This window comes from Macaca thibetana, chromosome 6 (genome assembly GCF_024542745.1).
Source record: "Macaca thibetana thibetana isolate TM-01 chromosome 6, ASM2454274v1, whole genome shotgun sequence".
In the NCBI taxonomy this organism is placed as follows: Eukaryota; Metazoa; Chordata; class Mammalia; order Primates; family Cercopithecidae; genus Macaca; species Macaca thibetana.
In genome coordinates this window covers 40,259,517-40,284,487 of record NC_065583.1, presented here as the reverse complement: position 1 = coordinate 40,284,487, position 24,971 = coordinate 40,259,517, and the positions used below count along the sequence as shown (strand labels likewise).

Below are 24,971 nucleotides of genomic sequence, written 5' to 3'. Positions count from 1 at the left end.
TGGATGGATCACGAGGTCAGGAGATCGAGACCATCCTGGCTAACACGGTGAAACCCCGTCTCTACTAAAAACACAAAAAATTAGCGGGGCGTGGTGGCGGGTGCCTGTAGTCCCAGCTACTGGGAAGGCTGAGGCAGGAGAATGGCATGAACCTGGGAGGCTGAGCTTGCAGTAAGCCAAGATCGTGCCACTGCACTCCAGCCTGGGCAACAGAGTGAAACTCTGTCTCAAAAAAAAAAAAAAGGATAAACTTGGCTGCTAGCCCTTCAGTCCACAGATCACTTTGAAAATAACAGATGAGGCCGGGCGCGGTGGCTCAAGCCTGTAATCCCAGCACTTTGGGAGGCCGAGACAGATGGATCACGAGGTCAGGAGATCGAGACCATCCTGGCTAACACGGTGAAACCCCGTCTCTACTAAAAAATACAAAAAACTAGCCGGGCGAGGTTGTAGGCACCTGTAGTCCCAGCTACTCAGGAGGCTGAGGCAGGAGAATGGCGTGAACCTGGGAGGCGGAGCTTGCAGTGAGCTGAGATCTGGCCACTGCACTCCAGCCCCAGCGACAGAGCCAGACTCCGTCTCAAAAAAAAAAAAGAAAAAGAAAAAAAGAAAATAACAGATGAGCAAAATAATGTGACCAATCACATGACTTCTTTCAAAGTATGTCAGTGATTAGTCACTGTGATAAACCCACGTAACATTTTACAAAACTGTATTAAGAATTGGCCAGCAAAGATAAAAGTGCAGCAAAGAAACAAAAGTGATAATGTTTTCAGTGAAATTTGAATTGAACATAAATGGAGTTGTAGAAGAAATACCTGACCATGGGAATGTTCATACTGCTACTTTCAAGAATCTCTAGAAGGGCAGCCAAAGGAGCTTAGTGAAGGTGAATTTATTGACATGAATGAGAAAAGTAGTTGTGATGAAAAGGAAGAAGATGTCCCAGAGAAAGTAATGCCAGCAAAAACTTCTCATTAAAGGAACTCTCAGATAGTCCACAACATTGAAACCTCCAATAATAAATGTTGGAAGCTGATCCAGAATTAGAAAAGAATATGGCAATCTGTCAAGATGAAGAAAAGGTGCTATTCCTTTTTATTTATTTATTTAGAGATGGAGTTTCACTCTTGTTGCCCAGGCTGGAGTTCAGTGGCATGATCTCGACTCACCACAACCTCTGCCTCCCGGGTTCAGGTGGTTCTCCTGCCTCAGCCTCCCGAGCAGCTAGGATTACAGGCATGTGCCACCACACCCGGCTAATTTTGTGTTTTTGGTAGAGACAGGGTTTCTCCATGTTGGTCAGGCTGGTCTCGAACTCCCAACCTTAGGTGATCTGCCCACCTCGGCCTCCCAAAACGCTGGAATTACAGGCATGAGCCACCGCGCCCCACCTGCTTATTCCGTATTATATGTTATAGGATGAAAAGAGGCCAAACTCATCTTGATATATTTTTTACAAGGAAATCATTCTCCATGGTTCTAATGTTTGAAATTACACTGTATTAAATAAATATGTTTGTATTTTTAAAATTTTTTTATTTCCCTACAAATTTACAACCAATAATAGGAGTTTTTAATGCTTTGACAAAAAATGTTAAAGGTCATAGTACAATCACATTTTTTCCCATTGGTTATTAACATCACTTTACATAGTTTCATCTTGCATTAGCAATTTTGTGTGTGTGTGTGGTTTTAAGGAGCGGAGAGTTTAATAGGCAAGAAGGAAGGGAGAAGACAGAAGGAAGGAGCTTCCCCGTACAGAGACAGAGGGAGCGGGGCTCCAAAGCCGAAAGAGGAGGTCCCCACCTACCATGGCCAGCCAGGAATATATGCAGAGACTGTAAGAGGTGATGTCTGATTTGCATAGAGCTCAGAGGATTGGTTTGACCAGGCATGTCATTCAGGTAGCCCGAGAAAAATCTGGCCCTCCCGCCCTAGTCTTTTAATATGCAAATGCAGGGCGCCATGGATGTTCTACACACGTGGAGATATGTGGGGGCAACCATGTGGCCAGGAACTTGTGGGGCAAGGGCAAGAAGGCTGTGGGAATCGCCATGTTGAATGGACCCAGCTTCTAATGGCCGGTATTTGCATATCAAAGGTTGCCGGCCTGGTTCTAAGAGCCCGGGCTTTAAAAGAAACTTTCCCGGAGATGGTTTAAAAAATGAAAACTTCCCAAGGACCTCTTTTCCTGTCTATCTGCATAAAATAATTTGTTTGTTTCTTTTTTTTTTTTTTTTGGAGACGGAGTGTTTCGCTGTCGTCCAGGCTGGAGTGCAGTGGGGCGATCTCGGCTCACTGCAAGCTCCGCCTCCCGGGTTCACGCCATTCTCCTGCCTCAGCCTCCCGACTAGCTGGGACTACAGGCGCCCACCATCACGCCCAGCTAATTTTTTGTATTTTTAGTAGAGACGGGGTTTCACGTGTTAGCCAGGATGGTCTCGATCTCTGACCTCATGATCCGCCCGCCTCAGCCTCCCGAAGTGCTGGGATTACAGAATAATTTCTTAATAACTCCAACCACATTCCTCCCTGTGGCGATGTCAAACTAACTGCTGTTAGGGGGTTTTGGGTGACCATTGTTTCTGGCTACTTCCTGCTGAAAAGGGGCCTCGGGAATGGGGAACAGCAGCTAGGGGTCCTCCTGCGGTTGATCTAAGGGACCTCGGAAGAATGGCGTCCATGTGTGGTTCAATTTACAGCACCATTTGGCGTTTGATTGCTTCTAGGCGAGAAGAAATAATTCAAGTTACAGTATTGAGTATACAGAGTCCAAATATCAATACAAGTCATATAAGCAAGAGAGTGCTTAATAAAGGGGTTAACCAATTCCATAAAGAAGACTGGAAGTAATTAAAGAGAGATTGTAGCCACTCGGGGCTGAAGCCCGCGTTTTCCCTGAGCCTGTCAATAATTTTGATTTGATTTTTAAGTACCTGTAGATTTTTCTCTACTTTACTAGGGGTGTTAATCCCAAAGCAGAATGTTTCATTTAAAACTGCATTACTGGCCGGGCGTGGTGACTCACGCCTGTAATCCCAGCACTTTGGATGGCTGAGGCGGGAGCATCATGAGGTCAGGAGTTCAAGACCAGCCTAGCCAACATGGTGAACCCCCATCTCTACTAAAAATACAAAAAATTAGCCAGCATGGTGATGGGCACCTGTAATCCCAGCTACTTGGCAGGCTGAGGCAAGAGAATCACTTCAACCTGGGAGGCAGAGGTTGCAGTGAGCTGAGATTGCACCACTGCACTCCAGTCTGGGCAACAGAGCAAAACTCCGTCTCAAAACAAAACAAAACAAAAAAACAAAAACTGCATTACTAAATCCAATTAAAAGTCCTAGTAGGGTCAGTGATAGCAAAACTTTCATGCTTCCTTTTTGCCAGTAACTATTATCCCTGCTATAAGGATACTAATTAAGCAAAATACAACAGCAATGGAAACTCTGTCCAATATTTCAGTTAGAAGGTGCTACCATGGATAACCCTATTTCAAATAGTAGAGCAAGGACAGCAGTTCCCACAAGTGTGATGTGGTAGGTAATTTCCATCTAAAATTTTACTTGCCAACATATAGAATTCCCCTCTGTGGGCCTACGAATTTCCTTGGTTTTACTTTCCCAAAGAAACCTCCGGGTTATGGGCACCTTACTTTCATTACCTGGCACAATTTGCAAACTAATTGCCCAGAACTAGTGTATTGATTCACATTTTTACATTACCCATCCCCCCTTTTTTTTTCCCAAGCTGCGGAAGATCACCACTTGATTCACAGGAATAAGCAGGATTAGTCTAAAATGTAGGCAAAAAGCTTAAAAACAATTAATGAGACTAGGATTTAATGACAAATGTATGATAAGCTTTGGAGCAAAATTTTTCTCTCCAGGCCTCATTTTTGGTAAAAACTAATTGTGAATGAAATTTAGTCTTATACTTGGCCTGATTATTTGTATGAAGTGCAGCAAGAATGGTTATTTCTACATAGGACTTTTGGATTGGCTTTGATGAAACACTGTTCCACAGGGAATTTCAGATAAGACTTTTAAAGCTGAGCCCAGCCATGACTTTGTATCCTCTAATACCTGCGAGTTGGGTGATCCTCTCCTCTTGAGGTCCCAAGTTAAACTCGGAGCTTCCAGACCTGTTAGAAAGCGACATTCTTCACTGACCACAGGTTAGGAACCCTGTGTGGGGACTGTGTAGATGAGGTGTGAGGCCAGGTCTCCCCAAGGGGCTTTTATTGGCTCTGCATGTCAAGCTTGATTCCTTAAAGGGAAACATACCCTTTCAGTTAAAGCCTTGGTAAAATAATCAGTTTTTCCAATTGTGTTCTGTTGACAAAGAAAAATGCATTCTTACTGCACTGATGTGAACAACTATATTGCCATAAGTTAAGAGTACTTACAGATAGTCTCCAAATTTTAGAGGAACAAAGCAGAGAAAAATGAACATGCTCCAAATTTTGTTCACAGTAGGATACCTTACTTGATTATTAAAGGCCATAAATAGTTTAAAATAAGTTTCCTTGACTCCATCTGATTATTGAATTTCCTTTCCCAGTCCATGCACCAAAATGATACGACTCTGATGAGTGGAGGAACAACAGGGTTCCTGGTCTTCATGCCGGTTTAGATAAAATGACACGGACTCACGTGGAGTGGTTTTAAGGAGTGGAGAGTTTAATAAGCAAGAAGGAAGGGAGAAGACAGAAGGAAGATGCTCCCCCTCACAGAGACAGAGGGAGGGGGTGTTCCAAAGCCAAAAGAGGTGGTCCCCTGCATTAGCAATTTTTAAGATACCAAACAACTGCAGAAGGCGAGGACCGCCTGCACATACTGTTTCACACTTTTGTTTTTTAAAAACTTATCAGCTTTATTTTGTTTGTTTGTTTTGGTTTGGGGTTTTGTTTGTGTGTTTGTTTTGGAGATGGAGTCTCACTCTGTCAGCCAGCCAGGCTGGAGTGCAGTGGCACGATCCCAGCTCACTGCAACCTCCACCTCTCAGGTTCAAGCAATTCCCCTGCCTCAGCCTCCTGAGTAGCTGGGATTACAGGCATTCGCCACCACACCCAGCTATTGGTTTTGGTTTCTGAGGCAGGGTCTTGCCGTGTCACCCAGGCTGGAGTGCAGTGGTGTGATCAGAGTTCACTGCAGCCTTGACCTCCCAGGCTCAAGTGATCCTCCCACCTCAGCCTTCCAAGTAGCTGGGACTACAGGCATGAACACCATGTGCGGCTAATTTTTTCTGTTTTATGGAGATGGGGTCTACTATGTTGCTTAGGTTGGTCACAAACTCACGGCCTCAAGCAGTCCTCCTGCCTCACCCACCTAAAGCGCTGGTATTATAAGCATGAGCCACCACATCCAGCCTTACCAGCTGTACTGAAATATAATTTATATAACATTAAATTTACCTTTTAAAATTATACAGTACAATGAATTTTGACAATTGTTTACATCTGTGTAACCACCATGCAATCAAAATATAGAACATTTCTATAACCTTCAAAAGTTCCCTCATGCCCCTTTGCAATCAATTCACTACTTCTCCAGCTCCAGGCAACAACTGGTTTGCTTCCTGTCACTATAAATTAGTGTTGCCTCTTTCAGAATTTCATCTAAATGGAATCCTATAACATATACTCTTTTGTATTCGTCTTCTTTTGCTCAAAAGTTCTTGAAATTCATTCATGCTGCTATGTGTATCAGCAGCGTGTTCCATTTGATTGTTGAGCAGTATTGCATTGTGTGGATATATCACAATTTGTTCATTCATTCAACTGTTGGTGGACATTTGAGTTGTGTCCAGTTTAGTGCTATTCTGAATTAAAGTGATGTGAACAACCATGTACAAGCATTTTTGTAGGCATTTTTTTTTTATTTCTCTTGGATAAATACCCAAAAACAGAATTACTTTGGGGGTCATATGAAATGGGAAGTATATGCTTAACTTTATAAGAAGCTGCCAAACTATTTTTCAAAGTGGTAATATGACTTTACATTTTCATGAACAATGCATAAAGAGTTCTGCTTGCTATATTTTCTCACCAATGCTTCCTGTTGTCAATTTTTTTAATTTTAGCAATTCTAGTGGGTGTGTAATACTATCTCATTGAAGTGTCAACTGTTTTTCCCCTGTTGACTAGAGATGCTGAGCATCTTTTCATGTGTTTATTGTCTATTTGTATATCTTCTTGAAGTATTTGTTCATATTTAACTGAGCTGAATGCCTTCTTAAAATTGAGCTATGGGAGTTTTAAAATATATCCTTGTAGCTGGGCATGATGGCAGGCGCCTGTAATCCCAGCTACTCAGGAGGCTGAGGCAGGAGAATCGCTTGAACCCAGGAGTTGGAGGTTGCAGTGAGCCGAGACTGCACCACTGCACTCCAGCCTGGGCAACAGAGTGAGACTTCTTCTAAAAAATAATAATTATATATATAATTATATATTTTTATTATATATAATATATATATTCTTGATGTGAGCTCTTTGTCACACACATATTTTGTGGATATTTTATCCCAGACTATGACTTGTCTTTTCATTTTCTTAGTTGTGTCTTTTGAAGAGCAGAAGCTGTAATTTTGATAAAGCTCAATATATTTTTTCTTTTATAGTTTGTATTTCTTATGTCCTATTCAAAAACTCTTTGCCTACTGAAAACTTATGATGATTTTCTCCTATATTTTCTTCTATAAATTTTATAGTCTTACCATTTATAATTTGGTCTATGAATCCTTTTGAGTTGATGTTTATGTATGGTGTATGGTGTTAGGTAACAATGAAGATTCATATTTTTTCCAAAGGAATGTCCAATTGTCTCTTTGGAAAAATATGCTGAGAAGGCTATCTTTTCACCACCAAATAATCTTGGCACCTTAATCAAAAATCATTTGGCGATGTATATATGTAGGTGTGGGTTTTTTCTGGGCTCTCTGTGTTAGATAGACAGATATAGATATATAACTGTGTCTACACATATGTAACTGTAAACACAGTTATATATCTATATATCCACCAACAGTTGAATGAATAAACTATTGTTGTAAGTATATATACACATTATATATGTATGTGTACTTATACGTATTGCATATGTATGTATACATATGTACACACAAAGTATATATATGTATGTATACACATATACACACACTTAAAGTAATGGCCTCCAGTTCAATCTAAGTTGCTGCAAAGGACATTCTTTCATTCCTTTTCATGGCTGAGTAGTATTCCATTATATATATATGTGTATGTGTATATATATATACACACATACACACACACACACATCACATTTTCTTTAACCACTTATTAGTCTATAGGGACTTAGCTTGGCTTCACATTTTTGCAGTTGTGAATTGTGCTGCTATAAACATATGTGTCCAAGTGGTATCTTTTTCATATAATTACTTATTTTCCTTTAGGTAGATACCCAGTAGTGGGATTGCTAGATTGAATGGTAGATCTATTTTTAGCTCTTTAAAGAATCTCCATACTGTTTTCTATAGAGGTTGTAGTAATTTATATTCCCACCAGCAGCGTATAAGTGTTCTCTTTTCTCCACATCCACACCAACATCTGTTGTTTTTTGACTTTTTAATAATGGCCATCCTTGAAGGGGCAAGGTGGTATCTCATTGTGGTTTTAATTTGCATTTTCCTGATGATTAGTAATGTTGAGAATTTTTTCATACATTTGTGGGCCATTTGTATACCTTCTTTTGAGAAATGGCTATTCATGTCCTTTGCCTACTTTTTAATGGGATTGTGCTTTATTTTTCTCGGTGATTTGTTAGTTCCTTTTAGATTCTAGATACTAGTCCTTTGACAGATGTGTAGTTTGCAAAGATAATATTTTAGATGTTATATTTCCATTATAATTTAGTTCAAAGTATTTTCTAATACACTTTGCAATTTCTTCTTTGACCCATGGATTATTTTAATGTTTGTTTGTTTGTTTGTTTGTTTTGAGACAGAATTTCGCAATTTTTGGCCAGGCTGGAGTGCAGTGGCACAATCCTTGCTCCCAGATTCAAGTGATTCTCCTGCCTCAGACTCCTAAGTAGCTGGGATTACAGGTGCCCACCACCACACCTGGCTAATTTTTTTTTTTTTTTTTTTTTGAGACAGAGTCTCACTCTTGTTGCCCAGGCTGGAGTGCAATGGCACGATCTCGGCTCACTGCAACCTCTGCCTCCTGGGTTCCGGCCATTCTCCTGCCTCAGCCTCCTGAGTATCTAGGATTACAGGCATACACCACCACACTAGTCTAATTTTGTATTTTTAACAGAGACAGAATTTCTCTGTGTTGGTCAGGCCGGTCTTGAACTACCGATCTCAGGTGATCTGCCCACCTTGGCCTCCCAAAGTGATGGGATTACAGGCATGAGCCATTGCACCTGGCCCAATTTTTTGTGTTTTTAGTAGAGATGGAGTTTCATCATGTTGGCCAGGCTGGTGTTGAACTCCTGACATCAGGTGATCTGCCTGCCTCGGCCTCCCAAAGTGCAGGGATTACAGGCATGAGCCACCATGCCCGGCCTAAAGTGCATTGTTTAGTCACCAAATATGTAAGTATTACCCAAATATATTTCTCACTGATTTCTAATTTAATTGTATTGTGATCCAAAAATATACATTGTATGGCTTCTATTCTTTTAAATTCGTTAACATGTCTTTTATGGCACAGAATATGGTCTATCTTGGTGAGTGTTGCTTACGCACAACTGTGTGACTCTGAAAACTATATATTCTGCTACTTGTGGTTGTTGTATCCTGTAATTGTCAACAAGATCAAGTTAGTAACAGTGTCATTCAGTGATCTTTTCTTCTTCAGTGTTTACTGTATTTGCTAATCCCATCTAGTGAAGTTTCCATTTCATATATTGTAGTTTTCACTTCTAGAAGTTCCATTTGACTCTTTCATTTCTCTCCTCATTATCTTCATATTTTTCTTTAAATTTTTGAGCACATTTATAATGGAGGTTTTAAAGTCCTTGTCTACTAATTTTGTCACCTCTGTAATTTCTAGTGATGATTTTCTTCCTGGCTTGGGGTCACAATTTGTTGCTTATTTGCATGTCTAATAATGTTTTTATTGGACAGCAGACATTGTAAATGTTATATTTTTGAGTGTTTGGATTTTATCTTTCTTTAAGAACTATTGCAGTTTGTTTCGGAAGGCTATAATGTGTTTTGCAGATTAGGTTGATCTTTTCAAGGCTTGTTTTTAAGCTTTGTTAGGACAGGTCTGTAGTAACTTTTGCCTTGGGCTAATGTAAGACCTACCACTTAATTCTGACTTTTTTGATTAATCTGAGTATTCAGCAGCGTCTCTTTATTATGGCTAAATGGAATTCAAAAATTTTCTAGCCCTATGTGACCACCAAGAATTCAGCTAATAGCTCCCTGGCAGTTGTTCTTCACCCAGCTGCAGAGTAGTGTCAGTGCACTCTATGTATGCTCAGATTATTATTTAGCCAAAGACTTGGGGATCCATGTTAATATTCCTGGAGTTCTTTGTGTAGCTCCATTCTCTTTAGTACTCTGTCCCATAAATTCTGGCTGCCTCAGTCTCCCCAAACTCTAACATCTATTCCTCAACTCAGCAAAACCATGGTGTTATTCTTGGATTTCCCCTTTCCTGCCCCACAGTCTGAAAGTTGTCTCCAGGCAAAAAAAATGGAGATCCTAGTTTGCAGATCCTCATTTGCTTCTCTTCTTTTTTTTTTTGAGATGGAGTCTCGCTCTGTCCCCCCCGCTAGAGTGCAGTGGCACGATCTCGGCTCACTGCAAGCTCCGCCTCCCGGGTTCACGCCATTCTCCTGCCTCGGCCTCCTGAGTAGCTGGGACTACAGGCGCCCGCCACCGCGCCCGGCTAATTTTTTGTATTTTTAGTAGAGACGGGATTTCACTGTGGTCTCGATGGATCTCCTGACCTTGTGATCCGCCCGCCTCGGCCTCCCAAAGTGCTGAGATTACAGGCGTGAGCCACCGCGCCCGGCCTTTTTTTTTTTTTTTTTTTTTTTTTTTTTTTTTTTTTTTTTTTGAGACGGAGTCTCGCTCTGTAACCCAGGCTGGCGTGCAGTGGTGCGATCTCGGCTCACTGCAAGCTCCGTCTCCCGGGTTCACGCCAGTCTCCTGCCTCAGCCTCTCGAGTAGCTCGGACTACAGGCGCCCGCCACCACGCCTGGCTAATATTTTGTATTTTGTTTAGTAGAGACGCGGTTTCACTGTGTTAGCCAAGATGGTCTCAATCTCCTGACCTCGTGATCCGCCCGCCTCAGCCTCCCAAAGTGCTGGGATTACAGGCGTGAGCCACTGCGCCCGGCCTGCTTGTCTTCTCTTATGGATTAGAATCCTGCACTGTCTTTTGGGCCAATGTCTAAAAGCTTTTATCAAACATTTTGATCCACTTCCTAGTTGTTATAGTGATATATCTGGTTTCACATGGTTGAAAGGAAAAGTTTTCACTTTGCTTTTTGTACTAATAATATATCCTGGAAATCATTCTATATAAATGTATAGAAATCTTCATTTTTAAAATAGTTTCATAAAACTCCATTGTAAAACCCGGGTGTGGTGGCTCATCCTGTAATCCCAGCACTTTGGGATACCGAGGCGAGTGGATCACCTGAGCTCAGGAGTTCAAGGCCAGCCTGGCCAACATGGTGAAACCCAGTCTCTACTAAAAATACAAAAATTAGCTGGGCGTGGTGGTGGGTGCCTGTAGTCCCAGCTACTTGGGAGGCTGAGGCAGGAGAATCGCTTGATTCCAGGAGGTGAAGATTGCAGTGAGCGGAGATCGCACCACTTCTCTGCAGCCTGAGCGACAGAGCGAGACTCGTTTAAAAAAAAAACAAAAAAACAAAAAAAACCCTCCATTTTATGTGTACATGTCATAATCTGTTCAACCCATCTATGACTTGTCATTTAGGTAGTTTCCAATATTTTTTGCAATTATAAAAAATGCTAATGAAGAACCTGAGATATATATACATATTTTTGTTGTTGTTGTTGTTATTTTTGAGGTGTGTATGCATAACAAATTCCTAGTAGTGTGATTGTTGGATCATAGGGTAAAGGCATATGTAGTTTTGTTAAATATAACCATACCCCATCTTGCATTCCTACAAATAGATGAAAATGTCCATTGTCCCATAGTCTCCTTTGCAGAGTATATTGTCAAGATTTTTAATTGTTGCCAACCTGATGGGTAAAAAGATATCTCCAAATAATTTTAATTAAAATTTCTCTCATTATGAATGAGGTTAAATAGTTTTTCATATGTTTAAAAGCCAGTTTATATCTTTTTGTTTATTTGGAGACCGGAATCTTGCTCTGTTGCTCAGGCCAAATTGCAGTGATACAATCATAGCTCACTGTAGCCTTGCACTCCTGGGCTCAAGCAATCCTCCTACGTTAGCCTCCCAAGTAGCTAGGACTACAGATGGATGCCACCATGTCCAGCTAATTTTTTTTTTTTTTTTGTAGAGATGTGGGATCTCACTGTGTTGCCCAGGCTAGTCTTGAACTACTGGTTTCAAGTGATCCTCCCACTTCAGCCTCCCAAAAGTGCTAAGATTACAGCCATGAACCACCACAAATGACCCTATGTATTTTTTTTGAATTGTCTGTTGATGAAAAATTTTCATTTTTCTAGTAGGTTTTTTTTTTTTTAAAGTGTTTTAGCCTAAATTTGTAAAAAGTTTAGGGGATATACTAAGGGACTCTAAATGCTTATGAAGAAATTGAATTAAAAGATAGAAATAAAAATATAAGCTTTATTTGTCAATATGAACCCCATCAATTTCAAGACACTTTTGTAAGCAATGATACTAGCCATTTAGTTCATCCCTAAAGAACTGAGAGTCCTGGGAATTTAACTATGTCAATGCAGTCTTTTTTATGTTGGCTACTGAAGAAAAAATGGGTGCCCTTTAGAGTTGTAAGATTAGGAAACAAAAACAAGTCAGAAGAAACCAAATCAGCACTGAAAAGTGGGTGCTTTATAATTACCCAAGAAAACCCTCACCAAATTGCCCTTGCTTGATGAGAGGAATGAGCAGGAGCATTGTTGTGGTCAAGAAGGATTCTGGGGAAGTTTCCTGAGGCATTTTTTCTACTAAAGCTTTGGTAACTTTCTCAAAACACTCTCATACTAAGCAGATCTTATCACTCTTTGGCTCTCCGGTAAGTCAACAAGCAAAATGCCTTGAACATCCCAAAAAAGCCATTGCCATGATATTTGCTCTTGACCAGTCTGCTTTTGCATTGACTAGACCACTTCCACCTCTTGTGCTTTGTCTTCAGGATCACACTGGTAAAGCCATGTTTCGTCTCCTGTTACAGTTTTTTGTTTTGTTTTGTTTTGTTTTTAAGAAACCCTTCAGGATCTTTATCACATTTGCTTAAAATTTCAACTGAGGCCGGGCGCGGTGGCTTACGCCTGTAATCCTAGCATTTTGGGAGGCCGAGGGGGGCGAATCACGAGGTCAGGTCAGGAGATCGAGACCATCCTGGCTAACATGGTGAAACCCCGTCTCTACCAAAAATACAAAAAATTAGCTGGGAGTGGTGGCAGGCACCTGTAGTCCCAGCTACTTGGAAGGCTGAGGCAGGGGAATGGCATGAACTCAGGAGGTGGAGCTTGCAGTGAGCTGAGATCACACGACTGCACTACAGCCTGGGCAACGGAGCGAGACTCCATCTAAAAAAAAAAAAAAAAAAATCAAGTGAAAGTTCTGGTCTTACTGCAGCTGATCTATTTTATTCTAATTTTTTTTAGACACAGCCTTGCTCTGTTACCCAGGCTGGAGTGCAGTGGCACCATCATGGCTCACTGCAGCCTTGGCCTCGTGGGCTCAAGCAATCCTCCCACCTCAGGCTCCCAAGTAGCCAGAACTACAGGCACATGCTACCATGCCTGGCTAATTTTCTTGTCCCTAATCTAGATGTAATGGTTTTGGCACCCATCTAATGGAAAGTTTGCTCAACTTTAATTTTTCAGTCAGAATTGTGTAAGCTGAACCGAGATGTCTATGGTGTTGGCTATTGTTTCTGCTGTTAATTGTAGGTCTTCTTTAGTTAGAGCACATTTTTTTCCTCCCAAATTGATGTAGATGGTCTTTTGCTGTGGGCTTCATCTTCAACATTGCCTCATCCCTTCTTAAAACAAGTTAGCTACTTGTAAACTGCCGATTTCTTTGGAGCATTGTCTCCGTAAACTTTTCACAAAACATCAATGATTTCATCATTCTTCCACTCAAGCTTCATCATAAATCTGATGTCTGTTCTTGTTTCCATTTTAGCAGAATTCATGTTACTCTGATAGGGGCTCTTTTCAAACTGATATCTTACTATTCTTAGTGCCTCCAACTAGATCCTATTCAGACATGTTATAACATGTTAGTATGGGTTTATTTTGGTGCTAGAAATATTTTGCAATCCACGCATTTTTTTTCATAATACGCATTTTCCATGAAGTTTTTGAAAACTCCTTGTATTAGGGATATTAGTCCTTTGTCCAATGAATAGACTGCAAATATTTTCTTACAGCTTGTCATTTACCTTTTGGCATTTTTTTGCAATGCAATTTTTTTCCCTTTGTTTTTGTTTTTTGTGTAATGAAATGAATCAATGTTTTCTTTTTTCTTTTTTTTCTTTTTTTTTTTTTTAGACCAACTCTCAGTCTGTCACCCAGGCTGGAGTGTGGTGTTGCAATCTCAGCTTACTGCAATCTCTGTCTCCCAGGTTCAAGTGATTCTCATCTCTCAGTCTCCCAAGTAGCTGGGATTACAGGCACATGCCACCATGCCCGGCTAATTTTTGTATTTTTAGTAGAGACGGGGTTTCACCATTTTGGCCAGGCTGGTCTCAAACTCCTGACTTCAAGTGATCCACCCACCTCGGCCTCCCAAAGTGCTGGGATTACAGACATGAGCCACTGCGCCCGGCCAAATCAATGTTTTCTTATATTGTATTTAGGTTTTAAGTCATAGTTAGAAAGCCTTTCCGCACACCTAGGTTATAGAAATATTCGTTACTTTTTTCTTCCAGTGCTAGTACTTGTATGGTTTTTGGTTTGCACATTTAGATCCCTGATCTAATTGGAGTTTATTCATGTGTGTGCTGAGATATGGATCTGATTGTATCTTTTTTCCCAAATGGCTATCCAGTTGTCCCAATGCCATTTATTAAGCACTTCATCTTTGTCCTAGTGATTTGAGATAGCATCTTTATCATGTACTAAATTTCTATAGTGCCAGAAGATTTTAATTTTTTTTAGACAGGGTCTGGCTCTGTTGCCCAGGCTGGAGTGTAGTGGCACAATCTCAGCTTGCTGCAACCTCCACCTCACAAGCTCAAGTGCCCCCACCTCATCCTCTCAAGTTGCTGGGACTACAGGCACATGCCACCACACCAGCCTGATTTTTATATTTTTTGTAGAATGAGATTTCACCATGTTGCCCAGGCTGGTCTCAAACTCCTGAGCTTAAGCAATTCACCCACGACAGCCTCCCAAAATGCTAGGATTACAAGCATGAGCCACCACACCCAGCTGCCAGAAAATTTTAATGATCAGAAAGCCACAATTCTTTCTTCCTCTCTTATATGTTGAAGTAAATTACTTCATTTAGAAAACTAGGCTCGGCACAGTGGCTCACACCTGTAATCCCAACACTTTGGGAGGTTGAGGCGAGCAGATCACCTGAGGTTAGGAGTTTGAGACCAGCCTGGCCAACATGGTGAAACCCTGTCCCTGCTAAAAATAGAAAAATTTGCCGGGCATGGTGGTGAGTACCTGTAATCCCAGCTACTTGGGAGGCTAAGGCAGGAGAATCGCTTTAACCTGGGAGGCAGAGGTTGTGGTGAGCCGAGACCACGCCATTGCACCCCAGCCTGGGCAACAGGAGCAAAACTCCATCTCAAAAAAAAAAAAAAAAAAAAAAAAAAAGAAAAAGAAAAAAGAAATAACTCAACCATACAAGGCTACCCATTTGGTGAGAACTAATAATAAGTTAGATAGCAATGTAATAGCAAAATGTGGGTACAAAATTGAAACAAATTATTTCTTAGGAGAGTGTAGATCTCATGGAAGATTTTCATGTGGACAAATTTAGTAAATTTTTTGCAGGTAATTTCCTGACATATTTAACATTTGTAATATAGTAAACGATAAGAAGGTACTAATATGATCCAGACTAGAAGAGAATAGCACTAAAGTGGGAGATGGGGTAAACCTGTGTTTTTTTTTACTTTAGGCTTTTGACTAACAAATCAATGTTTGACTAACAAAACAATCCAAAATTACTGTTTTTGCTGGGCTCGGTGGGTCACTCCTGTAATCCCAGCACTTTGGGAGGCCAAGGTGGGAGGATTGCTTGAGCGTAGGAGTTTGAGACCATTCTAGGCAACAAAGCAAGAACCTGTCTCTACAAAAATTTAAAAATTAGCCAGAAATGGTGGCACATGCCTGTAGTCCCAGCTACTTGGGAGGCTGAGGCAGGAGGATTGCTTGAGCCTTTTGAAGTTGAGGCTTCAGTGAGCCATGATCACCCCTCTGCACTCCAGCTTGGGCAACAGAGCAAGACCCCATCTCAAAAAATAAAACAAAATAGACTGGGCACGATGGGTCACTCCTGTAATCCCAGCACTTTGGGAGGCCGAGGCGGGCGTATCATGAGGTAAAGAGATCGAGACCATCCTGACCAACATGGTGAAACCCTGTCTCTACTAAAAATACAAAACTTAGCTGGGCGTGGTGGCGCACGCCTGTAGTCTCAGCTACTCGGGAAGCTGAGGCAGGAGAATCGCTTGAACCTGGGAGGTGGAGGTTGCAGTGAGCCAAGATTGTGCCACTGCACTCCACCCTGGTGACAGACCGAGACTCTGCCTCTCAATAAATAAATAAATAAATAAATAAATAAAACAAAATAAGTAAAATAAAATAAATGTTTGTAGTCCCAAAACATTTCGATGGCATAATTTCTTCTTGTTCTAACAAAACTACATATGCATTTGTCCTATGACCTAGCAATCACACTATTAGGAATTTATCATAAATACATACCTCAAAAATTACAAAAATTCATATATACCAGGTTATTTATTACAGCATTATTTTTAATTGCAAAAACATTGTAGATAGAATGGAGGTCATATAAAACTTATTCTTAAGATTCAGACCAGGTGCAGTGGCTCATGCCTGTAATCCCAGCACTTTGGGAGGCCAAGGCAGGCAGATCACCTGAGGCCAGGAGTTTGAGACCACCCTGGTCAGCATGGTGAAACCCTGTCTCTACCAAAAATACAAAAATTAGCTGGGCATGGTGGCACGCCTGTAATCCCAGCTACTTGGGATGCTAAGGCACGAGACCTGCTTGAACCCCGGAGGCAGAGACTGTAGTGATCCGAGATCATGCCACTACATTCCAGTCTGGGCAACAGAGCAAGACTTCGTCTCAAAAAAAAAAAAAAAAAAAAAATTCACAGATCATCTTATCAAATCAAAGTATGCAAAATATTCAGGTAAACTTCAGATAAATATGAAGGCTAAACCATTCAGCTTCTTCACCAAATCCTTGAATGTCCTACCTGTCTAAATTGAGATACGTGCTTGTTTGATTTATTGGTTAACTGTTTTTATTCCATTTTTCCTCAAATGATCCCATAATTTGACCTTAGGAGGCTGTTCAAATAGACACATTAGGTAGAATGGAAAGACTACTCGATGATATTTAGGATTTTAAGAGGATTTTATTTATTTTTACTTGTGTGCAGTAATTTAATAGCATCTTGAATAGGATTTTATGATATTACTAACCCTCTGGGAATAATATTAGGTAATTAGACAGTTAGCTAATATTAAAATATATATTAGGTAATATTTATTGAGAGTTTCCTCTGTGTCAAGCAGGGTCAGCTTCATGGGCAGGCAACCTGTGCAGGGACACAGGGCTTCATGCTTAGATGGGCCCCTTGCTTTGAAGGCCCCTACCCTTTGGTTAGGGCTCTGCTGTTATCATCTTGAAATTCTTAATAATTTTTATTTTATTTTTTTGAGTCAGGGTCTTGCTCTGTCACCCAGGCTGGAGTGTAGTGGACTCACTACAACTTTGAACTCCTGGGCTCAAGCAATCCTCCCACTTCAGCCTTCTGAGTAGTTAGGATGACAAACACGTGCCACCGTGCTCAGATAAGTTTTTTTTTTTTTTTTTAAAGAGATGAGGCTGTCCCTATGTTGCTCAGGCTGGTTTCAAATTCCTGGCCTCAAGTGATCCTCCCGCCTTAGCCTTCCAAAGTGCTGGGACTACAGACATGAGCCACTGTGCCTGGTCAATCATTTTTAACAACAAGCCCAAGCCCCCTGTTTTGTTTTGTTTTGTTTTGTTTCGTTTTGTTTTGTTTTGAGACAGAGTCTCCCTCTGTTGTCCAGGCTAGAGTGCAGTGGTGTGATCTTGCCTCACTGCAACCTCTGCCTCCTGGGTTCAAGTGATTCTCCTGGCTCAGCCTCCCTAGTAGCTGGGATTACAGGCACCTGCCACCACACCCGGCAAATTTTTTGTATTTTTAGTAGAGATGGAGTTTCACTATGTTGGCAAGGCTGGTCTCAAACTCCTGACCTCAAGTGATCCACCCATTTCAGCCTCTGAAAGCGCTGGGATTACAGATGTGACCCACCGCACCCAGCCTCCGAGCCCCCTATTTTTATTTTGCACTGACCCTACAAGTTATGTAGCTAGGCCTAGTTATGTTTTTAGCAAGGAAGGTATATAATCTCATGTACATTTTTGAAAGATTACTCAGGTCTCTGCATGTGAAGTGGAATTTAGGGAATGCAAAAGAGGGAGTAAAAATAACAGCAAGGAAGCTATGATAGCATTTAAGGTTGCTTTGACTCAGGGCTCGCAGTAGATAGGATACGTAATTGATAGTTTCAAAATATGTTTTGGGAGTAGTAAGCATTGGTATGGATTAGTAATATACTGGATGTGGGGATACAGAAAAACATAGTAAAAATTACTTCTGAAATTCTGGCTGGAATAGAAGTGCCACTTACCAGGTGAGGAAGGTTGGAGACATAACGTATTTGAGGGTATAGTCAAAAGCTGAGTTTGACATTATGCTACATCATATAAAAGACATATAAAAGACTACCTATTTTATAATTCCTTTTTAATAAAATATCTGGAAAAGGCAAAACTGTGGTTGCCTGAGGCTGAAGCTAGGAAGATTGACTACAGACAGGCATGAGGGAAATTTTGGGGGTGATGAGAGTATTCTAAAACTGGATTGTGGGGTTGGTTGCATTACTATATAAATTTATTTAAAATCCCTGCATTTTATAGGGGCACTATGTATGTAGAAAGCTGTGAAAAGATTTTAAAAATGATTGACATGTCTGTGGTTATGTCAGTGAGTACTATTATTATTCCCATTTTATAGATAAAGAAAATAAAAGAGAAGTTAAACATAAAAGTTTCATGGTTACATAGCTACTAGGTTCTATGTATTGGAACCTAGTTCCAATACAATTCCAGTACTGGAATTTGAATCTTTTTGACACTAAGACCTTACTCTCAATCATATAATACATCCACTTCCTATTTTAAAGCTATATTATAGCCGGGTGGTGGCTCACGCCTGTAATCCCAGGACTTTGGGGGGCCAAGGCAGGCAGATCATGAGATTGGGAGATTGAGACCATCCTGCCTAACACGGTGAAACCCCGTCTGTACTAAAAATACAAAAAATTAGCCAGGGATGGTGGCACACACCTGTATCCCAGTTACTAGGGAGGCTGAGGCAGGAGAACTGCTTGAACCCAGGAGGCGGAGCTTGCAGTGAGAAGAGATCGTGCCAATGCACTCCAGCCTGGGTGACAAAGCAAGACACTATCTAAAAAAAAAAACAAAAAAAACCATATATATATATATAGTAAATGCTGCATCTCATTGGTCAGAAGCTCTCTTGAAATTATAAAACAGAGAAGAAAAAAGATAAAGACTGGGAAATTGTGTTGAATCAGTATATAAATCCTGTATACTGGTCCTTCCATTTCCCCTAGAAATAAGTGATATAGGCCAGGCACTGTGACTCACACCTGTAATCCCAGCACTTTGGGAGGCAGAGGCTGGCAGATCACCTGAGGTTGGGAGTTTGAGGTCAGCCTGACCAACATGGAGAAACCCCATCTCTACTAAAAATACAAAATTAGCTGGGTGTGGTGGTGCATGCCTGTATTCCCAGCTACTCGGGAGGCTGAGGCAGGAAAATTGCTTGAACCTGAGAGGCGGAGGTTGCGGTGAGCCAAGATTAAGCCATTGCACTCCAGCCTGGGCAACAAGAGCAAAACAAAAGAGAGAGAGAGAGAGAGAAGGAGGGAGGGAGGGAGGAAAGGAAGGAAAAGAAGGAGAAGGAAAGGAAGGAAACAACAAGTTATGGCATCTTTGTTTATTATCCACTGTGAGTTGTATTATCACACCTTACTTGGCTCTTTGGCAAACTATATTATATCTTCAGATCATTAGGGCTGGGAAATAGTCTCATCAGGTCCACTGGTAACTTGAAGGAGTAAATGTATCTTCCAAAAAATGCTTACTTCCAGGGAGATTGGATCCACACAAATGAATACGTATATAGTCCTTAGTGTATGCTATTATTGTACTATGCCAGTAGCATAAAGATTCCTGTATTAATAAACATTAAATGCCTGCTGTGCTAGACAGTGAGGATACAAGTGGCCACGAAAATAGCATGGTCCCTGCCCTCCTGGAGCTTCTATTTTTCTTTTTCAGTGGGAGAAGCAGACATTTTGCTTAAGCAAAAATAATTATAAAATTTAAAGTTGTGCCAAGTTCAATGGAAAAAAATATAAAGTGTTCTGAGAGAGCATAACAAAGGATCCTGGTCTTAACTGGGGCCTAATGGAAGACCTCTATTAGAAAATAACATTTAAACTAAGACCGGAAAGATTTGTAGAAATTAGCAAAGCAAAGGGAGGAAGGAGAAAGCAGCTTTCCTGGCAAAGGAACAACTTGTGTGAGGGCCCTGAGACAGGGAAGGGCTGGGAATCTGACCACCCTCAAAGTGGTGCAATGGAGTATAGTTAGAGAGGGAGAAGACATGAGAACTTGAATACTATGCAAAGGACTTGGTATTTTAATTCAAGAGCAGTATGATGCTACTGAGGAGCAGCTGGAGAATTGTGTGATCCAACTAAAATTTTAGGAAGATCAACCTCGCTATTGTGGAGAATGGATATACAAGGGTTCTGTTGGTTCATGAAGAGGTCTTAAGAAAACTATGAGCTGGGTGCAGTAGCTCAGGCCTGTAGTCCCAGCTACTCAGAAGTCTGAGGAGGGAGGATCCCTTGAGCCCAAGGAGTTGGAGGTTACAGTGAGCTGTGATTATTCCACTGTACTCCAGCCCGGATGACAGAGTGAGATCCTGCCTCAGAAACAAAAACAAAAAAACAAACAAACAACAACAACAACAGAAGTCTCAGAAAACTACAGGCCTTATTATCAAGAAAATGGCAGGCCTTATTATTGAGAAAATGACTTAACATTTTTAAAAGCTGATTTTCAAAAACCAGACTGTGAATTAAGTGATGCTGAATAGCAGAAGAAAAGATTGATAAACCAGTGTATCTCTGAATAACCCACTAGATCAGTGCTTGTCAAACTTTAACGGGTTTTCAAATCATCCTGATGTTTTGTTAAAATGTAAATCCTGTCTCAGTAGGTTTAGAGGAGGGCATTTCTGCATTTCTAACAAGCTCCCTGGTGGTGCCTAGACCATTGATCCTCACACTTTGCGTAGCAAGTGACTGGGCCATACTCTATATTCTAAATTCTAAATGTATTCTATCTTCTAATGCCTATCAGCCCTCTTGCTGGTCTGGCTAATTATCAAACTTGAGCATTTAAAACTGTGGGTTTTCAGAGATGAATTGAAGTGTTAAAGGCATGGAAATGTAGGTCACATATGGCTTTTCATCTCTTTGGGAAATATCCTATATATCCTTACTTCTTTTCTACCTACCTAACCTATGTGCCTACCCCTTCACCTATGTTCAAGGTTCTGTTATACTTCAAAAGGACTCTATGCAATCAAAGTGATGTCTAAGAAATAGTATGAGGCTCTAACACTTTACATCTAATGGTGTGGTTTGCATCATTTATTGAGGCTTACTCTGTGCCAGGCACTTTACCTGCCTTCTTCATTTAATAGGAGAGGACCAGGAACGCTTAGAGGTTCGTTTCTTGTTCAAGGATATACATCTCAACTCTGATATCACAGTGGACTCTTTTATTCACTATCATAATCATTATCATTTTGTTTGGTGACTACAATTCTAAATGCAGAAAACTGAAGCCTCTTTATTCTGTGACTAAAGGCTTTGTATTTTCTAAAGATTTGTGGAGCTTTGCTGCCATTATTTCAATAATTTTATAAAGATCCTAGGTGTTAAATAGGTCTGGCTTTTTTTCTTTTTAAAATCTTCTCCGTCTTCTTCTTCGTTAGCAGTGCAACTTCTTGTGGCATATGTGGCATAAGTGCAAGATCTTGGGAAAAGGATTGATCAAGTAAAGGGAAACTATAGAGAGAGTGTGCTCAACAATTGAGATCATGCTCCTTGTGAAAGATGGGGTAGGGAAATTTCTTATTGCTCCCTGGTTCTTAAGAAATGAGAGCTAACAATGACATCCAGTTTTAAAAGAAATAAAATCTGAATTGTACTTTTAAATTTTATAAGCCAGAGTTAAACCAATAGATAGTAACTCCTGCTAATTTGATAGTAGCTCCAGATAGTGAGGAAGTGACAGGGAATGCTAATTTCATTGGTAAGAGATAAAACTGAAATTATTAATGTCTCCACGGAAATGCTAAATGCCTCCTTACAAGTAGGGTCTGGCTAATTGTCTGTCTTCCAACAAACCAGATTTGTTGGTGTTTTCCCCGACAACGTTGTGTAGTTTTCGGTTTGGTTCGATCCCCTTTCTTGTGATCAAAGAAAGTGATTCAAGTGTTTAATGGGTCTTGATTTGGATTGGAGACTTGCAGAACGGTTAGCCTCACCGCCCCAAGGCTGGCTTTCCTTAAGGTAGGTTTCCTATGCACAGATACTGGCAAGGCGCTTTGACTGGAAACTCTGGAAGGAAGCCAAAGGAAAGTGAAGTTCCTGGCGCTAGCGCGTGTCCTGCTCAGAGAGCCCGGCGCTAGCTCATTCTTCGTGCAGTTATTGGCTGGGACTCTGTGTGCCGCTGTCGGCCAATGAAGACGCTGGAGATTGGGCCCCGGCCCGTCCCCTTTCTGCGCCCCGGGATGAGGCAGAGACTGAACAGCCGGCGAGCAAATCAACGGCATCCAGAAAGCCATGTCGGACTCGGCGCCCAGCGCCCTAGCGCTAACCCGCTGAAAGTTTCTCAACGAAATCGCAGGGACGATCTGGACCCCGCTGAGAGGATCTGCCTTTGAGTGAGATGGTCCCAGAGGCCTGGAGGAGCGGACTGGTAAGCACCGGGAGGGTAGTGGGAGTTTTGCTTCTGCTTGGTGCCTTGAACAAGGCTTCCACGGTCATTCACTATGAGATCCTGGAGGAAAGAGAGAAGGGTTTCGCTGTGGGCAACGTGGTCGCGAACCTTGGTTTGGATCTCGGTAGCCTGTCAGCCCGCCGGCTCCGGGTGGTGTCTGGAGCTAGCCGAAGATTCTTTGAGGTGAACCGGGAGACCGGAGAGATGTTTGTGAACGACCGTCTGGATCGAGAGGAGCTGTGTGGGACACTGCCGTCTTGTACTGTAACTCTGGAGTTGGTAGTGGAGAACCCGCTGGAACTGTTCAGCGTGGAAGTGGTGATCCAGGACATCAACGACAACAATCCTGCTTTCCCTACCCAGGAAATGAAATTGGAGATTAGCGAGGCTGTGGCTCCGGGGACGCGCTTTCCGCTTGAGAGCGCGCACGATCCCGATGTGGGAAGCAACTCTTTACAAACCTATGAGCTGAGCCGAAACGAATACTTTGCGCTTCGCGTGCAGACGCGGGAGGACAGCACCAAGTACGCGGAGCTGGTGCTGGAGCGCGCCCTGGACCGAGAACGCGAGCCTAGTCTCCAGTTAGTGCTGACGGCATTGGACGGAGGGACCCCAGCTCTCTCTGCCAGCCTGCCTATTCACATCACGGTGCTGGACGCGAATGACAATGCGCCTGTCTTCAACCAGTCCTTGTACCGGGCGCGCGTCCTGGAGGATGCACCCTCCGGGACGCGCGTGGTACAAGTCCTTGCAACGGATCTGGATGAAGGCCCCAACGGTGAAATTATTTACTCCTTCGGCAGCCACAACCGCGCCGGCGTGCGGGAACTATTCGCCTTAGACCTTGTAACCGGGATGCTGACAATCAAGGGTCGACTGGACTTCGAGGACACCAAACTCCATGAGATTTACATCCAGGCCAAAGACAAGGGCGCCAGTCCCGAAGGAGCACATTGCAAAGTGTTGGTGGAGGTTGTGGATGTGAATGACAATGCCCCGGAGATCACAGTCACCTCCGTGTACAGCCCAGTACCCGAGGATGCCCCTCTGGGGACTGTCATCGCTTTGCTCAGTGTAACTGACCTGGATGCTGGCGAGAACGGGCTGGTGACCTGCGAAGTTCCAGCGGGTCTCCCTTTCAGCCTTACTTCTTCCCTCAAGAATTACTTCACTTTGAAAACCAGTGCAGACCTGGATCGGGAGACTGTGCCAGAATACAACCTCAGCATCACCGCCCGAGATGCGGGAACCCCTTCCCTCTCAGCCCTTACAATAGTGCGTGTTCAAGTGTCCGACATCAATGACAACCCTCCACAATCTTCTCAATCTTCCTACGACGTTTACATTGAAGAAAACAACCTCCCCGGGGCTCCAATACTAAACCTAAGTGTCTGGGACCCCGATGCCCCGCAGAATGCTCGGCTTTCTTTCTTTCTCTTGGAACAAGGAGCTGAAACCGGGCTAGTGGGTCGCTATTTCACAATAAATCGTGACAATGGCATAGTGTCATCCTTAGTGCCCCTAGACTATGAGGATCGGCGGGAATTTGAATTAACAGCTCATATCAGCGATGGGGGCACCCCGGTCCTGGCCACTAACATCAGCGTGAACATATTTGTCACTGATCGCAATGACAATGCCCCCCAGGTCCTATATCCTCGGCCGGGTGGGAGCTCGGTGGAGATGCTGCCTCGAGGTACCTCAGCAGGCCACCTAGTATCAAGGGTGGTAGGCTGGGACGCGGATGCAGGACACAATGCCTGGCTCTCCTACAGTCTCTTGGGAGCCCCTAACCAGAGCCTTTTTGCCATAGGGCTCCACACTGGTCAAATCAGTACTGCCCGTCCAGTCCAGGACACAGATTCACCCAGGCAGACTCTCACGGTCTTGATCAAAGACAACGGGGAGCCTTCGCTCTCCACCACTGCTACCCTCACTGTGTCAGTAACCGAGGACTCTCCTGAAGCCCGAGCCGAGTTCCCCTCTGGCTCTGCCCCCCGGGAGCAGAACAAAAATCTCACCTTTTATCTACTTCTTTCTCTAATCCTGGTTTCTGTGGGGTTCGTGGTCACAGTGTTCGGAGTAATAATATTCAAAGTTTACAAGTGGAAGCAGTCTAGAGACCTATACCGAGCCCCAGTGAGCTCACTGTACCGAACACCAGGGCCCTCCTTGCACGCGGACGCCGTGCGGGGAGGCCTGATGTCGCCGCACCTTTACCATCAGGTGTATCTCACCACGGACTCCCGCCGCAGCGACCCGCTGCTGAAGAAACCTGGTGCAGCCAGCCCACTGGCCAGCCGCCAGAACACGCTGCGGAGCTGCGATCCGGTGTTCTATAGGCAGGTGTTGGGCGCAGAGAGCGCCCCTCCCGGACAGGTAAGGTTTAGCAAGTCATGCTTGACCCTGTTAGTGCTTTTT

The 24,971-nt window shown here is 42.5% G+C and overlaps 2 protein-coding genes across 22 annotated transcripts in view; both read left to right on the top strand.

Moving 5' to 3' along the window:
* The window catches only part of RELL2 (RELT like 2), a 347,299-nt gene that overhangs the window by 156,491 nt on the left and 165,837 nt on the right, over positions 1-24,971 (top strand). The window lies entirely within an intron of this gene.
* Positions 1-24,971, top strand: part of LOC126957240 (protocadherin gamma-C4) — a 190,277-nt gene that overhangs the window by 130,379 nt on the left and 34,927 nt on the right. The window contains exon 1 of one of the 21 annotated variants that reach the window (XM_050794887.1): positions 10,138-24,929. The exons of 19 other annotated variants lie outside the window; for them this stretch is intronic. In XM_050794887.1, coding sequence (XP_050650844.1) covers positions 22,500-24,929 — 2,430 coding nt within the window. In that variant the 5' untranslated portion in view covers positions 10,138-22,499. Of the gene's footprint in view, positions 1-10,137; positions 24,930-24,971 lie in introns of those variants that run through there. One more of the 21 variants, XM_050794907.1, reaches the window with a different exon arrangement.